The following is a 20,278-nucleotide window of genomic DNA, read 5'->3' as shown; positions in this document are numbered from 1 at the left end:
CATTATGGAGGCAAGAAATTCCACAAATGAACTCTTGACAAGGCATACCTGGTAACTGAAAACTACTCCAGGTGACTACCTCATGAATCTGACTGAGAGAATGCCAAGAGTGGGCAAAGCTGTCTTCAGAGCAGAAGAGGGCTTAACTCTTTCTTGTTTACTGCGTAATTCCATGTGTTCCTTCATCATTTTAATGTCTTCAATATGAATCTACAATTAATAAAATAAAAAGGGAAGCTCATATCTTTTCAAAAGATGGGAAATGACTGCAAGGTTACAAATTTAGGGAACTAGGGAAATAATTGTGATGCAAAGAATGTATAGTTATAAGGAAAATAACTAAGAAATCATAGTAATGAAAAAAAATTAATTTCAAAATTTGTTTTTGAATTTCAGTGGGCCCACTAAGGATTGAGTTTTCAATACCGGTGGATCTAGAACAAGTGAGAAAGACCAACCCAAATGTAAGGGAAGGTGGTCGATACAAGCCAAAGGACTGCAAGGCATTGCAGAAAGTAGCCCTTATTATACCATTTAGAAAACGCGATGAACATCTCAAGTTCTGGCTACATTACTTGCATCCCATTTTGCAGCGGCAGCAACTTGATTATGGTGTCTATGTCATAAATCAGGTAAGTTTTTTTTTTTTTTTTTTTTTTCTTGTTCTATTTCTTCATTGCATCAAAGAGACAAATCCTGTTATCTGCCTTGGATTGGGAGAAATGATTCATTTCTCGTGTAGACGCCTGACTAAAACCAGTGTCCAGATATCTAGAAAGGCTGGACAAACTGGAATTGCCAGGCAACCAATGTACCTAAAATTGTCTTCTTTTTTTAGATTTTCTGTTGGTGTAAAAACGTTAATGTAAGAAAGATTGATGCATAAATACAGTATACGAAATTATTGATCCATTTGTTTCTATTTCAAAGTTAAGGGTTCCTTGGGTGGTAGAAACATTTTCTTGGATGCTCCACGGTAGTGCGATTGGAAATCGCTAAGATAGACAGCATAGGTAAACCAAAGCTTATTATTAGTCGGGAACTATGGTACTTTTCAGAATTTAGTCCATCCAAATTATATTGCAGGTTGTTAAATCGCAGAGCTATGTTATTGAGGAGCTGCCAAGTAGCATGGTTATTAAAGTAACAAACTACATAAAGAATTTAGGCACTATTCAGCCATAATACATTACATGCTACAGCCCTTAGAAATGGGTCCCAGTAAAAGCCAGCTATAGACCAGGCTCCCATCTGTAGCTGCTACCCAGCCTGAGATATGAAGGGTTAAATTAGCCCCCCCTTCCCCTTCAGATTGCTGTAAGGTTGTGAGGGAGCAGTGGGGACATGCTGGCAGGCTGCAGGAAGAAAGCAAAATGATTATCTCCCTCTCTCTGTACATGACCCCTAGGAGGGAGGTTAACATAGATTTCTGTGCATGTTATCAATTCCCTTTCATTCATCATTCAGAGAGCATACCTGCTCCCTGGTTGGCATACCTGCTCCCTGGTTGGCATACCTGCTCCCTGGTTGCGAGAGACCCTGTTTTTTTGGTTTGTTTTTCTTTCTAGAAAAGGAGTGTGAAGATGAGGGCCTGTTAATCAAGTGACCCCTCTGTACCTGATGCTGAACAGGGTCCGGATCATGGTGTCAAATAAGTCACACCAAACATCCCCCACACAAACATCAATATAGTTCCCATTATACACTTTCCCTATCCTGTCCTTATTCTGTATCTAGTGTAAAATATGACAACCGTTTTGTTCTTTAGCAATATCAGTTACATGCTGCAGTAATTGTGACTATCTCTACAGAGCAATATCTATTTCAAACTAATGGGCAAGGTTTCCTTCAGTCAGAAAAGATGTTCTCTGGTGCTCACCACAAACAATCCTTTCCAAGACTGGGCTGTATGGTTCAGAGGCAGCTCTGAGATAGCTCACCCCCTCCTCCAAAAAATTCTAATGGTTATGTAATACTTTGTACATACCCCAAAATAAATCCTGTAACAACTACAACCGCACAGTTCAAGGTCTTGTGTAGCTAAATTTAACAAAAAATAAAGTTATGACTGCTGGAACACAGAGAGGAGGAATGTTACTGGTAGGCTAAATGTAGTTATGTCACTAAGGGGTTAAAAAGCACTTAAAGGGGTTGTCGCACTTCAGTAAATAACTTTCTCTACATGACAAATGTTAATATGAGGCACTTACTAATGTATTGTTATTATTCATATTGCTTCCTTTGCCGACTGGATTCTTTTTTCCATCACATTATACAATGCTTATTTCCATGGTTACAACCACCCTGCAATCCATCAGCAGTGGTCGTGCTTGCATACTATAGAACAGTGATGGTGGACCTTTTACAGACAAAGTGCCCAAACTGAACCCAAAACCCACGTATTTATCGCAAAGTGCCAGCATGGTAATTTAACCTGAATACTTCAATCCAATATAGTATATCTTCCATGTCCTTTATTTATGTATAGTAGCGCTGCCTGTGCTGTTCATAGTGCGCGCTGATGAGTGACAGGAGAATACTTTTTCCAGGGTGTGCCATAGCTTTGCCACCACTGCTGTAGAAAATAGCACCACCCTATGTAAGCTCCCACACTCCCAGCCACCAGAGAGGCCTGCACCTTTTCCTATATTGTGCAAGCACGGCCAGTCGGCGAAGTCTGACCCCTGCCAATCTGATATTGATGATCTGTCTTAAAGATGGGTCATCAATGTAAAATCCCAGAAAACCCCTCTAAGAAAAAAACTGAAAGCTAAATAGATAAATAGCATGTTTTGCTTACACATCTACATTTACATTCCCCCCAAAAGTACATGAGGACATAATAGCGCAAAGCTGTTCTGCAGAGTCCATGTGGATTACTAGGTTAACATGTGGTTTGCTTTCACTTGGACTATTAGGCACCTACCATAAAAAGGTTATGAGTGGCGGAATTGTCTGTAGGTTGTCGAGAAGCAGAGGTCCGCTGGAAGGGAGTAACGCGTGTCTGCAGGCTCTGACTTCACAATACATTAGTTTGCATGGGTGTGTAATGAACAGCAGCAACATTGGAGCGCATAGGTCTGCACAGGAACGGTCTACAAGGAGCGCTAGGATATCTTTAATCAAAACAATTTGCTTACATTGTCTTTATGCGATAGATCACAGAAAACTGATTGAAGAAGTGTAGATATCTTTTTTAAAGAGTGGGTCTGCTTTCTATAGAGTACATTTCAGTAATTGTCAGTGCATAATGGCATAGGAACCTACTAAATCTCCTCGCTGCTTACCTTAGGCACACAGAATTGCCCCACCTGGTACCCATAGTGATGTAAAGAAGGATCAGTGTCCATAGCCTTCCCAAAATGGCAGAGTCTTCTACTGCACATGGGCTCAGGTACAGAATATCCATCACTTCCCTGAATGCCATGTATCTGCACCTGCACTGAACAGTTTCAGCGCATGGACAGTGGAAGAGGGAAGCGCCATCTTGAAGAGACTGTGGATACCGGTGCTCGTTTGCATCACTACCTTCGAGCACCAGGAGCAACTCCATGTGAGCTAAGGTAAGCCTGGAGGCCAGTTTAGCAGGTTCCTATGCCATTACACAGTAGTGTATAGTATTACTGTGATTCCTGGACAAACCCACACATCACTGCAAGTAAACATACTGGTGCTCGTTCTCTGGTAACCAATAGGTGCATTGCCTTCACTGTAAAGCTGCTGTAAATGTGGAAGTTGGAATCTGAATATTTGTGGCCATGTGCTTCAAGTAAAGGTGGATTTACATGGCCCAGGAGCAATGAACTTGTATGGGGATGAGTGATGGAAGCAGCCATTGCTCATCCTCATACTGTGGAGGTGTTCGCTGCTTGTAAATGCAGTGCTTCACCTCCACTTACTGAGCAGCCGACTGTCAGGGAGGACGCTTCCTTCCCAACAATCGACCTCTCCTTGCCCCATGTAAATCCACCTTAAATGAGCGAGAGCTCCCCACAGCTAACAAGCTCCCGAGTCATGGGAAGTGGGTGGACCCTCTGTGACATCGAAGTTAGGTGTAAGAAGCATAGATGTCCTGATGAAACCATTCTTTACGAATGAGCTCGGTATGGTAAGTTATCCTGACAGCACGTTTGTTAGTGAAACATCGCTTCACAGGGCAATATATGTGTGAGGGGAGATTGATATCCTCATCCTCTGTTTTAATTTGATTGCTTGTAGCTGTCCAGCTTTACACTACGTATTCCCGGTCTTGAACATTTACTATGCCTTTATAGTCTTCTGTGCACATGCTCCTGGTTAAGTCCTGAGTGCACTTGGATGGGCATAAACTTTTATTGCTTGGTAAAATTACATTTATTGTCTGCTGAAGAAGCTTCCAGTGTGTGGTGGAACAAGAAATGATGTGGAAATAATGGGAAACTAACTTCATGAGTAGTTCCTTAGCACCCCTAATATTAAGGAATACTCTCGTTCCCTTTGATTCGGTTTTGCCTCACATTGTGATCTAACGTAGTGCTGTCAGGGGCGGATTGGCCATAGACCTTACAGGTAGGGTTCCCGGTGGGCTGATGCCAAGGGGGCCACCCAAGTCCCCCTTTTTGCTGCTGGCAGGGTACATAATGAGCTTTGTGGTAATTAACTCTTTGAGAATCAGATACTCATGTACCCGGCCAGCGACCCACATGCCCTCATATATTGAACTGCTGTGGCCCACATCTTCTCTCCTAAACCCCCTGCTCCTTATCATAATAGGAGACGACTGGAAGAGAAGGATGGAAAATGGTATGTATTGATGGCCACCACAAAGAGACAGCTTTTGGGGCAATATGTTGTGCTGCACTGTGGTATATGGTCCTGATGATCGTATTGCTGACCCTACCTATTTGTTTTTCCCTGCCTTCTGTCAATTTGAACCCCCCCCCCCAATAACAGGGGGCCACTTTTAGGATTTGCTTCCAGGGACACTTTAAGTTCCCAGTTTGCCCCAGAGTGCTGTACTACAGCAGCAAATTATCTGACCAATCTCTGTGCAATCAGACCAATAGTTGTGTATAACAAAAGATCTGTGTGTGTAATTGGCCATCTGACCAATGATAGGTCAGAAAATCTGTGTGTGTAATACAGCCCTAAAAAATGTATGGCTAATTATTCTGTATATGTGTTCCAGCCCTTTTCCCCTCCTCACAGTCCTGTGTCTGGCTTTAAGACAACTGACCACAGAAGAAGCTGAACTCCTCTGCTCTGTCTGCAGTACAAGAAACTAAAGGAATTAAAGGGGTATTCTAGTTGGAGAACGTTCTCCTATCCGCAGGATGGGTTATAACCATTAGATCGGTGGGGGTCATACTGCTGGGACCCCCACCGATCACAAGAATAGGGGCCCCTTACCCTGTTGAGCTCCCCTGAACTAGACGGAACGACTGTTTGGAAATGCACTGCGTATAGCTGTTAGCTGAACGATGTTTGGCTTTTATTTTCTTCTAACCCTTTCAATTTTCATCTAGCAGTTAACTGGGGATGGAGCTTAAAGGGGTTGTCTCATATTGATCATGTAGAGAAAGTTATTACAAGCCACTTACTAATGTATAGTGATTGTCCATATTGTCTCTTTTGCTGGCTTGATTCATTGCTCCACATTATACACTGTTCATTTCCATGGTTACGACCACCCTACAATCTAGCAATAGTGGTCATGCTTGCACACTAAAGGAAAAAGCCAGCCTATGTGCACTTCCATGGTCCTGGCCATCGGAGAGCCCAGCGCTTTTTCCTATATTGTGTAAGCACGACCACTACTGCTGGATTGTGGGGTGGTCATAAACAACGAGCAGTGTATAATGTTGAGAAATGAATCAAGCCAGCAAAGGAGGCAATATGGACAATCACAGTACATTTAGTAAGTGCCTTGAATTAACTTTCTCTACATGATAAATGCCATTTGCTGAAGTGACAAAACCCCTTTAAAGTGTAACTGCCGTTCTGTTTTTATTTATAGGCGAAGTGATATTGACCCTTTTTGTACTATACTTTAATTACTGAAATCGTACATTTCCATTTGAAAATAGCTCTAAAATGGCCCATTTTGACCCTTAGCAACTCTCCTCTGTCTTCTGGTTACATAGCAGTCCGTATTGAGCAAGTCTCCACTGCTATGTAAACAGAAGACTGGGATGTTGCCAAGGCTCAACATGGGCTACTTTAGAGCTATTTTTCTAATATAAATTACTGAAATCATACACTTCTATTACAAAAATGGTCAGTGTCGCTGCCTGTATACATTACACAAATAAAAACAGAACGTCGGTTACACTGCTAGATGAAAAGTGAAGGGGTTAGAAGAAAATGAAAGCTGGCCACACAAGATCAGCTAACAGCTATTGCTCCTAATTCCACCACAGACATGCACATTCAGTATTGCCAAGTGTAGATGCATAGTGGTGCTGTCAGCGTTTGGTGCGGATCCGTCGTGGATCTGCACAAACTCTTCTGTTCAGATAATAAAACCCATCTGCATCCGTTCAGAACGGATCCGTTTGTATTATCTTTAACATGGCCAAAACGGATCCTTCTTGAACACCATTGAAAGTCAATGGGGGACGGATCCGTATTCTATTGCCAGTGAAAACAGATCAGTTTGCCTCTGCATCGTCAGGTGGACACCAAAACGCTGCAAGCAGTGTTTTGGTGGCCACCTCCAGAGCAGAACGGAGCCAAACTGATGCATTCTGAGCGGATCCTTATCCATTCGGAATGCATTAGGGCAAAACTGATCTGTTTTGGACCGCTTGTGAGAGCCCTGAACGGATCTCACAAACTGAAACCAAAACGCCAGTGTGAAAGTAACCTTACCTCACACAGGTTTGAGCATGTTGAAATCCAAGAGGCCTTCATATACATAAGATGGTGATTGTTCTGTTAAGTGTAGTCTCATTCAATTCCCTTTTTATTAAGGCGCAGTATGTCAATCATGTTTCCGAACATTGTTTTTTCAGGGATGTGTAAAAGCTTCAAAGGTAACCAGTCACTGTGTTTTAAAGGGCTTCTGTCACCCCACTAATCGTATTATTATTTTTTGTGTACTTATAATCCCTATCCTGCGATATTGCCATACATTATGTTCTTAATAATTTTCATTCAGTAGATTTAGCAAAAAACATACTTTTAAGATATGCTAATTACCTGTCTACCAGCAAGTAGGGCGTCTACTTGCTGGTAGCAGCCGCAGAAAACCGCCTCCTCCGGCCGGCCCTGTAGGCATTTCAAAAATCGCGCACCTGTGTTGATTCGGCGCAGGCGCTGTGAGATAAGGAGGCTAGTCTCCTCAGCACTCCCTCTGTGCGCCTGCGCAGATGACGTCACTGAAAGAGAAGACTTAATCGGCGCATCGAGTTTAGTGGGGTGATAGAAGCCCTTTAAGGTACTGTCACACTAGCGTTATTGTTTTCTGGTATTGAGTTCCATCAGAGGGGCTCGATACCGGAAAATAAGGATCACGTTACTTATCCGAAACAGCATTTGTTTGTCACCTCAACTTCCATAAAAATGGCATGAAAGCGATCCAAAGAAGAAATATGTACCAATAAAAACTACTGCTTGTCCCGCATAAAACCAGCACTCACACAGCTGACTTGACAGAAAAATACTTGTAAAGTTATGGATCTTATGTAGGGTAATGCCAAAAAAGCTTGTCTTCTCCATACGGTTTTGTTTCCCGGCAGCAGATCGTGTTTACACAGCACAATCTACCACTGGGAAATGATGATTTTTTGTGCTGCATTCATCGGGTGGGCGGTGTTCACCGCCAGATCATCGCTAGCCAGCATAACTAGTAACGTTGGTTAGTGATGATTGTTTCAATGGTCGGCCCATAACACTCATGTAGCTGCAAACCTAACCCTAATGGCTTATGCACATGGCCAATTGTGGATCCACAAAACACAGATGCCAGCCGTGTGCATTCTGCATTTTGTGGAACGGAATGTCCTGCCCTCTATAGAACTGTCCTATCCCATGTTCTATTTTTGCATTTTTTTTTTTTTTTTTTTCACGTTATACCCACAAACGTAGGCCTCATGCACACAGCCGTCGTTTTGGTCCGCATCCGAGTCGCCGTTTTGGTCCGTTCCGTGGTCCCGCAACAAAAATATATAACATGTCCTATTCTTGTCCGAGCTTTGTGGACAAGAATAGGCATTTATATTAAAGGCTGTCTGTGCGGAACGGACACACATGCACATGGACGCCATCTGTGTTTTGCGGATCTGCGATTTGCGGACTGCAAAACACACCACGTCGTGTGCATGAGGTCTTAAATGTATTTTTTTTTTTTTTTTTTTTTTTTTTTTTTAGGGTTTTATGTGATAGACCAACACAAAGTAGCAAGTATGCGTGAAAAAGAAAATGCCATTTTAAATTATTATTTTTTTTTTATTCGGCCCCCTGTACAGTGTGACCAATTGCCTTCAGAAGTCACCTAACTAGTAAATAGAGTCCACGTGTGTGAATACTTCAATGCACTGTATGCACATGCACTCTTTGGTTACATGGAACTAAGGCTGAGTTCACACGCGCAAGATTTCCGCGTGGGTGCAATGCGGGAGGTGAACACATTGCACCCGCACTGAATCTGGACCCATTCATTTCTATGGGGCTGTGCACATGAGCTGTGATTTTCACGCATCACTTATGCGTTGCGTGAAAATCGCAGCATGCTCTATATTGTGCGTTTATCACGCAACGCAGGCTCCATAGAAGTGAATGGGGCTGAGTGAAAATCGCAAGCAAGTGCGGATGCGGTGCGATTTTCACGCATGGTTGCTAGGTGACAGTCTATTCACTGTATTATTTTCCCTTATAACATGGTTATAAGGGAAAATAATAGCATTCTGAATACAGAATGCATAGTAGGTGATCAATTGAGGGTTAAAAAAAAAATTAACCCACCTTCTCCTCTTGATCGTGTAGTTCCCGGTCTCTTCTTTACTTTTTTAATGATGAACTACCGGCTAGGACCTGTGGTGACGTCAGATCACATGCTCCAATCACATGTGATCTGACGTCACCACAGGTCCTAGCCAGTAGTTCAACATTAAAGAAGTAAAGAAGAGACCGGGAACTACGCGATCAAGAGGAGAAGGTGAGTTCATTTTTTTTTATTTATTTTTTTTAACCCTCAATTGATCACCTACTATGCATTCTGTATTCAGAATGCTATTATTTTCCCTTATAACCATGTTATAAGGGAAAATAATAACATCTACACAACACCGAACCCAAACCTGAACTTCTGTGAAGAAGTTTGGGTCTGGGTACCACAGTCAATTTTAAATTTTTTTAATTTTTTTTTTATCACGCGCGTGCAACACACATTGCACCCGCGTGATAAAAACTGAACATCGGAACGCAATCGCAGTCAAAACTGACTGTAATTGCGTACCTAATGGCGCTGGTTTGCCGCAATACACCGGACCTAATCCGGACACGCCGGTGTGAACCCAGCCTAAGATGTTGTATATCCTTGCATCTGGACCAGCTCACACACATTTTCTACCCCAGAGCTCCTAAGCTTACACCCCCTATATTCATTTGGACTACTTACATTATCTAGGGATTGATCTCTCCGCCCTGTCCATAATTAGTAGTTTATGGCTCATTACTTATCCTAAAGATCTATCTCTAATCTACTCCTGTTAACTTGGGACTATGCGACTCCCGGCACTCCCTGCGAGCACTATTTCCTCTTCATTTCACTGCAGGTCGTCTCGGAAGCGAGTGTAATTACAAGTACTTGCTCCATTCACTTGGAGCACCACCTCAAACAGCGGATCGGCGGGGGTCCAGGGGTGTCAGATCCAGAAAACTGGCATAAAAGAAGATAAATTCACCGGGCCCTCTGGCCCTGCACTCACCAAGCCCTCTTTTGGGCAAAATGGCAAGGGTAGCGTAGAAACACCATTTGTGCCTAGATTTTGGCTCAATGGCGCTTAAAAAGTTGCAAATGCAAGCTAATTTGCATTTCTTTCTTCCCAGTTCCAGAAGAGCATGTATGGCTTAAAAGCCTCCTCACACCGATGAAGGCGCTCTCCCTAAGGAGAGATAGTATCCCCCAAATCCAATCCAAGTTGCCTGTTTTAAGTTGGGGTCTTTTTGTTAAAGGGGAGACGTTACTTACCAGTTATACGTTCACACTCGCGTTTGGTGCGGATCCGTCTTGTATCTGCACAGACGGATCTGCACCGATAATGCAAACGGATCCGTTTGCATTATTCATAAAAAAACAGATCAGTTTTGACTTACATTGAAAGTCAATGGGGGACGGATCAGTTTTCAATTGCACCATATTGTATCAGTGAAAAACAGGTCAGTCCCCATTGACTTACATTGTAAGTCTAGACGGATCCGTTAGGCTCCACATAGTCAGATGGTCACCAAAAACGCTGCAGGCTGCGTTTTGGTGACCGTCTGAAAAAACGCAACTGAGAACAAACACAGCCAAACTGATGCATTCTGAACGGATCCTTATCCATTCAGAATGCATTGGGGCTGAACTGATCCGTTTTGGGCCGCTTGTCAGAGCCCTGAAACAGATCTCACGAGTGGACCCAGAACGCCAGTGTGAAAGCAGCCTAAGTAGTGTGCACTCTACAGAAATATTCCAGTGACTGATATTGTTCACTTGTAACCTTCCTGATGAAGTGAAAGGCGCAGTGTGTGTTTAGTAGACCCTGCACATGTGGTAATGGGAGCGAGGGAGGACCCTTAACCAGGCTTCATTAATGGCTTGCATGTATAGGGGGAAGGTACGCTTTTATTAATGGTGAGCAAATTAAACACTACATGTTAGACAAGTCCTAATCCTAGGTAAGATCCTGTCAGAATGAAGAATAGTTTGCTTTTCTGCTTTGTTTAGACTGCCTCCAACCTATGGCGCTATATATACTGTTACTGTAAAGAGCAATATTACTGCCCTCTGAAACTAGCCTGTCCATAGACAGTAGATACATGGCGCTGGCTGCTGTCCAGGGAGATGAGGATCGGGCAGTTGGCTGAGCATGCATGTTTATGGAGGGGTTGGGGGAGATGTGCACGTGACTACATCACTGCTGTTTCATTGTGTATGGTCCCACATAGCAGCTGGTTGGCAGGTGAATTGTTTCATTTATTCTTGGCTGAGTGACTTTTACAAAAGTAAGAGAGGGCAGCAGCGCTTGCTGTTTGCAGGGTGCAAATCAAGTGAAATCCATAATTGGTGAACCAGTAAGTGCATTTACTGGATCACTAATGATGGATTAATGCAAACAGCGAGTGCGTCCCTTTCTTGATTTTGGAATATACACGGGAGAGCTTTTTGTGAGCTCGTCTCCTTTCGGATGCACACAGTGCTTTTTTACTTAGAAACGGCAAGGGGTGCTCTTCATTGTTTTACAGGTTTAGGCCTCATGCACATGACCGTTGTGTTCCGTTCCGCAAAATGGGGTTCCGTTGTTCTGTGATCCGTTTCAGTTTTTGTTTCCGTGTGTCTTATTTTTGGAGGACCACCAGGCATGAAGGAAAATAAAAATAAAAAAAGTCTAAGACAGGTTTGCCATGCAAATGATAGGAAAAAAACATACACGGATGACAATCTTGTGAGCCTCTCTGTTTTTTAGCGGTCCCGTTTACTTGAATGGGGCCGCAAACAGTGTTCCACGAAAATAATAGGACAGGTTATATTTAATAGGTAATAATAGGCCTGGAACCACGGATCACAGACGCAGATGGAAAACGGTGCATTAGCAGAGTTTTCAACGGACCCATTGAAAATCACAAAAAACGGACACGGAATAAAACAACGGTCGTGTGCATGAGGCCTTACTCGCCAAACCACGTAGCCATCAAATTGCAAACAGAACCCACTTGCATGCCACAACGGAGGACGCTGTGTGTACTCTAATGACATGACAAGAAATAGATTAGTTTAGTTTAATGACCCATGTGCACTTTGGTCCTGGCAATACAATGTAAGCGTGTGCATCTGTTGTAAAGTAGAATGTACGTGCTCAGATTGCTCTGCCCTGTCCTCAGGGTGTGTTGCATTCCCCCCTTTCTTCTGGCAGGAGGATCTGGAAGCACCAGGCGGCTGGAGATAAGAAGTAGCAGGACAGTCTCTGTCTTCTGTCTTGCTCTTATCTAATAAGACTGCTGCCCTGCACTACATTATAGTAGGAGCGTCTGCAGGGTTACATATGAACATGCTTTGCTTCCTGGAGTGTAGCCAATATTGATGACAGCATGAACTACTTCCTATCATATGATATCCTGTAACTCTTTAGAGAATAGAAGTGCAGGGCACTCGATACAAATCCACTACATCAGTTTGTGTTACAGGAGCAAATGGTAATAGACACACAAGTGCTGGGAATGTCTATATGCTGATTTAGACACTTAAATTCAGAGCCCCATTGGGAACAGAGTGAAGCTAGTGTCCCTAAAGCGCCGCGGAATATGTTAACGCTATATAATTATGATTAAATAAACCCCTTAAGTACCGGGCCCATTTTTTGTTTTGAATTTTCTTTTTTTTTTTTTCCTCCTCTCGTTCCATTAGCCATAACATTTTAATTTTCCATTCTTATAGCCATATGAGGGCTTATTTTTTGCGGGATAAGGCTACTTTCACACTCGCGTTTTGTGCGGATCCGTCATGGACGTATGCGTTCAGATAATAAAAACCGTCTGCATCCGTTCTGGATGGATCCGTTTGTATTATCTTTAACATGGCCAAGACGGTTTAGTCTTGAACACCGTTGAAAGTCAATGGAGGACGGATCCATTTTCCTTTGTGCCAGATTGTGTCCGTGAAAACGAATCAGTCCCCATTGACTTACATTTTGTGCCAGGACGGATCCGTTTGCAGGCAGCGTTTTCCAGAGTGGAACGGAGACTGAACTGATGTATTCTGAGCGGATCCTTATCCATTCAGCATGCATTAGGGCAAAACTGATCCGTTTTGGACCGCTTGTCAGAGCCCTGAACGGATCTCGCAAACGGAAAGCAAAAACGTCAGTGTGAAAGTAGCCTAAGTTGTATTTTTTAAGTGCACCATTTAATTTTGCATGTTTGCATTGGAAAACAGGAAAACTCTTTGTGGGGTTAAATAGAAAAAAAAACTAAATTCCGCCATGGTTTTTGTGATTTTTGATGTCACGCCGTTCACTGTGCACTAAAAATGACATGACGTCCTTGTTCTGCAGCAAAACCAAACTTGTATATTTTTTTTTTTTTTTACTATTAAAAAAATAAAAACCTTTTGGAAAAAAAATTCTTTGCATCAACATTTTCTGACATCGATAACTTTTTTAACTTTTTTTTTTTTCCATTCACAAAGCTGCATGAGGGCTTTTTGCGGGACAAACTGTAGTTTTTATTGGTACCATTTTTTTTTATCACTGTTCAATATTTTTTTTTTGTCGGGGGAGATCTGTTTATTTTTCGTTACGGTGTTCACCACACAGGAATTTTTCGACAGTTCAGACATTTTCAGACACAGCCTTAACCGATATGTTAATTTTTTTATTGTTAATATATGTAAATTACGGAAAGGGAGGCGATTTAAACCCTTAATATTTTTTATTTTGTTTACATTTTATTTAATAAGAACCTGTGACCTTTTCATCCCTTGTCCTAGTCACCCTAATAGAGATCTAGTAGGATATTCACATGCTCCCAAGCTTACTATGGCAGGTCTGAAAGGCTTCACAAGCGTCCAGACTGGAGCCCCGCAATTTATACTGTAGGGACTCCATTCGGAAGGCAAAGGGAGCTGCATCCATCTGCCTTGCCTCACAGGTGCCGCGATCAGCGTTAATTGTGGTAACTAAGGGGTTAAATGACTAGGTTTGTCGGGATCGCCATTCCCCATCATTGCGGCTGGTTGTCTGCTGTATGATACAGCAAGCACCTGCTGCTTATGGAGCGGGCTCACCGCTCAATACATTATTACTTCCACCACCTGTACGTGGTTGAAGGGGTTAAACGGGTTTTCCGGAATTAGTTTAACAAATATGCTCATGTAGTTGCTTACCTCATGCTCATCTTCACCATAATTATACAGACGTGGACAAAATTGTTGGTACCCTTTGGTCAATGAAAGAAAAAGTCACAATGGTCACAGAAATAACTTTAATCTGACAAAAGTAATAATAAATTAAAATTCTATAAATGTTAACCAATGAAAGTCAGACATTGTTTTTCAACCATGCTTCAACAGAATTATGTAAAAAAATAAACTCATGAAACAGGCATGGACAAAAATGATGGTACCCCTAGAAAACACAGAACATAATGTGACCAAAGGGACATGTTAATTCAAGGTGTGTCCACTAATTAGCATCACAGGTGTCTACAACCTTGTAATCAGCCATTGGGCCTATATATATGGCTCCAGGTAATCACTGTGTTGTTTGGTGATATGGTGTGTACCACACTCGACATGGACCAGAGGAAGCAAAGGAAAGAGCTGTCTCAAGAGATCAGAAAGAAAATTATAGACAAGCATGTTAAAGGTAAAGGCTATAAGACCATCTCCAAGCAACTAGATGTTCCTGTGAGTACAGTTGCACATATTATTCATAAGTTTAAGATCCATGGGACTGTAGCCAACCTCCCTGGACGTGGCCGCAGGAGGAAAATTGATGACAAATCTAAGAGACGGATAATCCGAATGGTAACAAAAGAGCCTAGAAAGACTTCTAAAGAGATTCAAGGTGAACTTCATGCTCAAGGAACATCAGTGTCAGATCGCACCATCCGTCGTTGTTTGAGCCAAAGTGGACTACATGGGAGACGACCAAGGAGGACACCATTGTTGAAAACGAATCATAAAAAAGCAAGACTGGAATATGCCAAACTACATGTTGACAAGCCACAAAGCTTCTGGGAGAATGTCCTGTGGACAGATGAGACAAAAATCGAAGTTTTTGCCAAGGCACATCAGCTGTATGTTCACAGACGAAAAAATGAAGCATATCAAGAAAAGAACACTGTCCCTACTGTGAAACATGGAGGAGGCTCTGTTATGTTCTGGGGCTGCTTTGCTGCGTCTGGCACAGGGTGTCTTGAATCTGTGCAGGGTACAATGAAATCTCAAGACTATCAAGGAATTCTAGAGAGAAATGTACTAGCCAGTGTCAGAAAGCTTGGTCTCAGTCGCAGGTCATGGGTCTTGCAACAGGACAATGACCCAAAACACACCGCTAAAAACACCCAAGAATGGCTAAGAGGAAAAAATTGGACTATTCTAAAGTGGCCTTCTATGAGCCCTGACCTCAATCCTATTGAGCATCTTTGGAAGGAGCTGAAACATGCAGTCTGGAAAAGGCACCCTTCAAACCGGACACAACTGGAGCAGTTTGCTCATGAGGAGTGGGCCAAAATACCTGCTGAGAGGTGCAGATGTCTCATTGACAGTTACAGGAAGCGTTTGATTGCAGTGATTGCCTCAAAAGGTTGCGCAACAAAATATTAAGTTAGGGGTACCATCATTTTTGTCCATGCCTGTTTCATGAGTTTATTTTTTTACATAATTCTGTTGAAGCATGGTTGAAAAACAATGTCTGACTTTCATTGGTTAACATTTATAGAATTTTAATTTATTATTACTTTTGTCAGATTAAAGTTATTTCTGTGACCATTGTGACTTTTTCTTTCATTGACCAAAGGGTACCAACAATTTTGTCCACGTCTGTATATTTTTTTTTTTTACGCCTCACCATGTAAACATATATCTCCCTGGTGTGTAACAATTTTGCGGAACAGGTGCAGATCGATTCATTTCAATGATCAAAAGATAGAGCATGTCCTATTCTTGTTTGCAATCATGGACAAGAATAGGCATTTCTATCATGGGGCTATGTGCGTTTCGCTAAATTAATGCACACGGTTGGTACCTGTGTTTTTGCGGATCCATAAACCACTTATGGTCCTGTGAATGGACCTGAAAATAGAGCTGTGCTGCGATTCCCGGCACAGTGGAGGGTCAGTAGTGCTGCTATACCGCTGTGAGAGCAGTGATGACCTATCGGCCATATGGATCTGTGATGGGCCGTGTAGTTGAATGCAGTGTCCTTCGTCTGCCCCAATCACTACTTTTCTCACACATCCACAGAACCCTTTCTGTCCCATTTCTGAATTGTCCTGCGCACTTTAGGAGCCAGCCATTTCTGTTGCATTTCTCCAGATGATTGGGCGGGTTACTTGTCCTGGTAATGAGGTACTCTGAGGGGAGAGCGGTTTTGCTGTTCTGTTTTTCTCTGCTGCACTGACTTTCTGTCTGCCATTTCCTCATCTGTATTTTCCTATCTCTCTTCCCTTTCCCTTCTGCTCTTTCTGTCTGTAGATAATCCAGGAGGAGATACTGAAGAGCTCAGCCATAAAGTGGTGACTTCTCACCCTCCTGTCCCCACCTGCAAGACGGTACAGATGAAAAGAACTAATCCTGACAAACGGCTTCTACTGTATGTTATATCTTGGCTGGGTGATGTCAAACACTTTTCTGTACATTACACACGCGGTATCACTTCTCTGTACACGGGGCAGATGTTCTCATACGTGCTTATTGAGCATGATGAGCCTACTGCAGTCTGCTTCCTTCTACACGATGAGACTGCTTCCTTTCATACAAGAATGTTTGTGTCTTTGAAGATTGGCTGTGATGCACCTTATATCCAGGAAATTACCTGTTGGTTAAGACAGGTTTAGTACAACACAAAAGGTCCGTTTTGTTAGCTCTCTGAGGATTGTGTTCCTTGGAAACTGTCACAGGTTCTTTGTCTTTTGGGATGTGCTGAGATAAATGCTCTTCTCTAATTAGGGGCTTTCTTTGATGTTCTCATTGATTATGGGGTAGGCATAGAAGGTCCCAGTTTTAAGGTGGGTAGGCTCTTGATATCTATCTGAGAAACCACCCAACTGGAATTGTATGTTATCTGAGTCTTGTGCCTTAATCTGCATTTAGCAGTGTTCACGACAGCACGTTTCTTGTAGGAAGGCGCAGTCACCTGTTTTGGCAGGGATTACCTGCCTGAAGACTTTGTGGAACGCCTCATTTTTTAGTTCTTAGTTTCAATTCGGCATTAATTAAATTTGGGCAAGTGCTGGATTATGTATTATTACAGATTATCAGAGAGCCAGAAAAGTGTATCTAATTAGCTTGTTATGGTATCTATACAGTTGAAAGGGTTTTCTGAGGTTTTTATACTGATGGTCTATCCTCAGGATAAGTCATCGTGTATCTGATCGGTGGGGATCCGACCCCCAGGACCCCCACAATCAGCTGTTTGAGAAGGCACTGATACTCCTGTGAGCGCCGCTGCCTTCTCTCAGCTCATCAGGCACAGTGCCATACATTGTATAGCGGCTGTGCTCGGTGTCTCATTCACTGCTCCTAGGCCACGTGACACATAAATGTGTCATCACTGGCATAGGAAAAGCTATGAGAAGCCCACTGCGATACTGCGACCGCTGGTTCATTCTCAGACAGCTCATTGGCGGGCTCTGGGTGTCTGACCCCAATCAATCAGATACTGATGACCTTATCAACTTGGAAAACCCTTTAAAGTGGTTGTTTAAGTTAAAGAAAAATAAAATGCCTCCCCAGTAGCTGTAAATGTAGTAAAATAACAAAATGAGAGTTACCACTTTTCTCCCCAGCATTTTGCTCTGGTCCTGCACCACTGACATCATTTTCCAGGCTGCAGCGGTGACGTCCCATACGCACCAGGTGATCACGGATCGAGTCACTGGCCTCAGCAGTGTATGGAATGTAACTTCTGAGGCCAGTGATTTGCAGACATGGAAAGTATGAGACTTCATTGCTGTAAGCAAAAAAAATAAAAAATACTGGTGGGGAGGAATGGAGCATGATGCTGGTTCATATACTGTTGCTGTATAGAATAGCTTAGTTGACTATGCTGTTCTCTGCAGAAGTGTCTACTGACCGATACATATACAGTATATTATAATTTTTTTACTTGGGAGCCTGACAGTGACAAGTGACAGTATATGCTTACATAGTTATAGTGGCACACTATCTAGGATATGTTGGAATATAGAACTGCTGTACACTGCAATGTGAATGCACTGTAACTTAATAGGTTAAATTAAAGGTCACTAAATTCTGCCCAAAAAAAATGAAGGGGTTGCCTGGCCACTTATGGGGTCATTTTATTAAGATTGGCATTTTAGACACTGGTCTTAATATCCCTTGTGCTGGTGCATGATGCAACTTAGGCTACTTTCACACTGGCGTTTTGGCTTTCCGTTTGTGAGATCCGTTCAGGGCTCTCACAAGTGGTCCAAAACGGATCAGCATTACCCTAATGCATTCTGAATGGAAAAGGATCAGCTCAGAATACATCAGTTTGCCTCCGTTCTGTCTCCATTCCGCACTGGAGGCCGACACCAAAACTCTGCCTGCAGCGTTTTGGTGTCCGTCTGACAAATCAGAGCCAAACGGGTCTGTTCTGACACACAATGTAAGTCAATGGGGACGGATCCGTTTCTATGACACAATCTGGCACAATAGAAAATGGATCCGTCCTGCATTGACTTTCAGTGGTGTTCATGAAGGTTCCAACTTGGCTATGTTAAAGATCATACAAATGGATCCGTTCTGAACGGATGCAGACGGATGTATTATCTGAACAGATCCGTCTGTGCAGATCCATGACGGATCCGCACCAAACGCGAGTGTTAAAGTAGCCTAAGTTATATAGATGCACTGGCCTCTGCATTCACTGCAAGCCTAAATCTACATCTGCTCCCTTGCTGGCCTAGATTTAGATCATTTTCTACGACCTGGCATGAGCGGGAAAAATGCCCTTTGTGACCGAAATCTGTTACAGATGTATGTCAAAAAATGGCGTATATCTAATAATAAAAGACCCCTTAATGTTATAAACCATTCAGATTTGGTTAAAATAATAAAAGTAGTAATACCTCACCAATCCTCCACTGCTCCTCTTTCAACACTCGCCAGGTGCCCTGCTGTCTCTGTACTTCCTTGATTGGCTGCAGCAGTCACATGTCCTTGTTCAGAGGGACCAAGAAGTACAGTGAATGCATCAGAATGTAAGTCGTGGGGGATCGGTGAGGCAAGTGTGACCTCATTATTTTACACCATTTCTTTATGAAGTGGCCGGACAACTGTTTTAAAAGCCATCAAAATGTGTTGTCATGAAATTATTCTCTTCCCCGATGATATTTTGAAAGAGTCAGCACCCTGCTGAAGTCCGTGTACTGGGTGAGTAGTCTTGTCCATCCCACATGACAGATGCCGGTACATGTAATTGACTGTAACACCTATGTGAAAGGACTTACTGATGCCTTCATTTGTGATGATAAATGCTGTAAAATTCTTATCCACTCCCGCCGTTCACTTTGATGTGTCAGCATGAAAATCGTCATTCCAGATTACAGATATTTGATATAACAAACACTTGGAAAATTATGTGGATTATGTAATTTTTGCATAAACGTGGCTGTAAATGAGGCTTAAAGGGAACCTGTCACCGGGATTTTGTGTATAGAGCTGAGGACATCGGTTGCTAGATGGCCGCTAGCACATCCGCAATATCCAGTCCCCATAGCTCTGTGTGCTTTTATTGTGTCAAAAAAACATATGCAAATTAACCTGAGATGAGTCCTGTCCCTGACACATCTCACGTACAGGACTCATCTCAGGTTAATTTGCATATGTATCAAATTGCCTTTTTTACACAATAAAAGCACACACAGCTATGGGGACTGGGTTTTGCGGATGTGCTAGCGGCTATCTAGCAACCCATGTCCTCAGGTCTATACCCAAAATCCTGGTGACAGGTTCCCTTTAAAGAGACACATCCATCAAGGGTTATTTTTTTAAACTCAATATTCCTAGAAAACAAAGTGTTTTAGAATAGTTTTTGCCAGTTTTTCTTCATTTCTGCAGTACTATGCCATTTAATATTAAGTACAAAATATTGTTCTTCTGTAACAGCACAGAATTAAGATGTTATCTGCTAATATAATAGTAGATGTAGAATTGAGGTAATAGTGACAGCTCTGTTGTTCTGTTGATATACCTAGTTAAGGAAGAATATTGCACTCATCAGTGTAATGTGTAATGCCTTAACCAAGTCACTCACACCCCTTCACTCCCTGTCTGTAGTGAATGGTCTGACTGAGAAAGTCAAGTGAGGCTATCTGCTGTGCTAAAAGTCCACGTAAAGGAGTACGTTAAAGGGGTTTTGAGATTTTTCTA

General features: G+C 42.5%; 1 protein-coding gene across 1 annotated transcript in view; it reads left to right on the top strand.

Annotated features, from left to right (window-relative positions):
• B4GALT1 (beta-1,4-galactosyltransferase 1) overlaps positions 1–20,278 on the top strand; it is an 83,630-nt gene that overhangs the window by 21,996 nt on the left and 41,356 nt on the right. The window contains exon 2 of the mRNA XM_044280233.1: positions 397–632. Within this exon, the coding sequence (XP_044136168.1) occupies positions 397–632 (236 nt within the window). The remainder of the gene's footprint in view (positions 1–396; positions 633–20,278) is intronic.

This window comes from Bufo gargarizans, chromosome 1 (genome assembly GCF_014858855.1).
Source record: "Bufo gargarizans isolate SCDJY-AF-19 chromosome 1, ASM1485885v1, whole genome shotgun sequence".
Lineage (NCBI taxonomy): Eukaryota > Metazoa > Chordata > Amphibia > Anura > Bufonidae > Bufo > Bufo gargarizans.
Note: the sequence above shows the minus strand (reverse complement) of the source record. Positions and strands in the feature narration are given on the sequence as shown.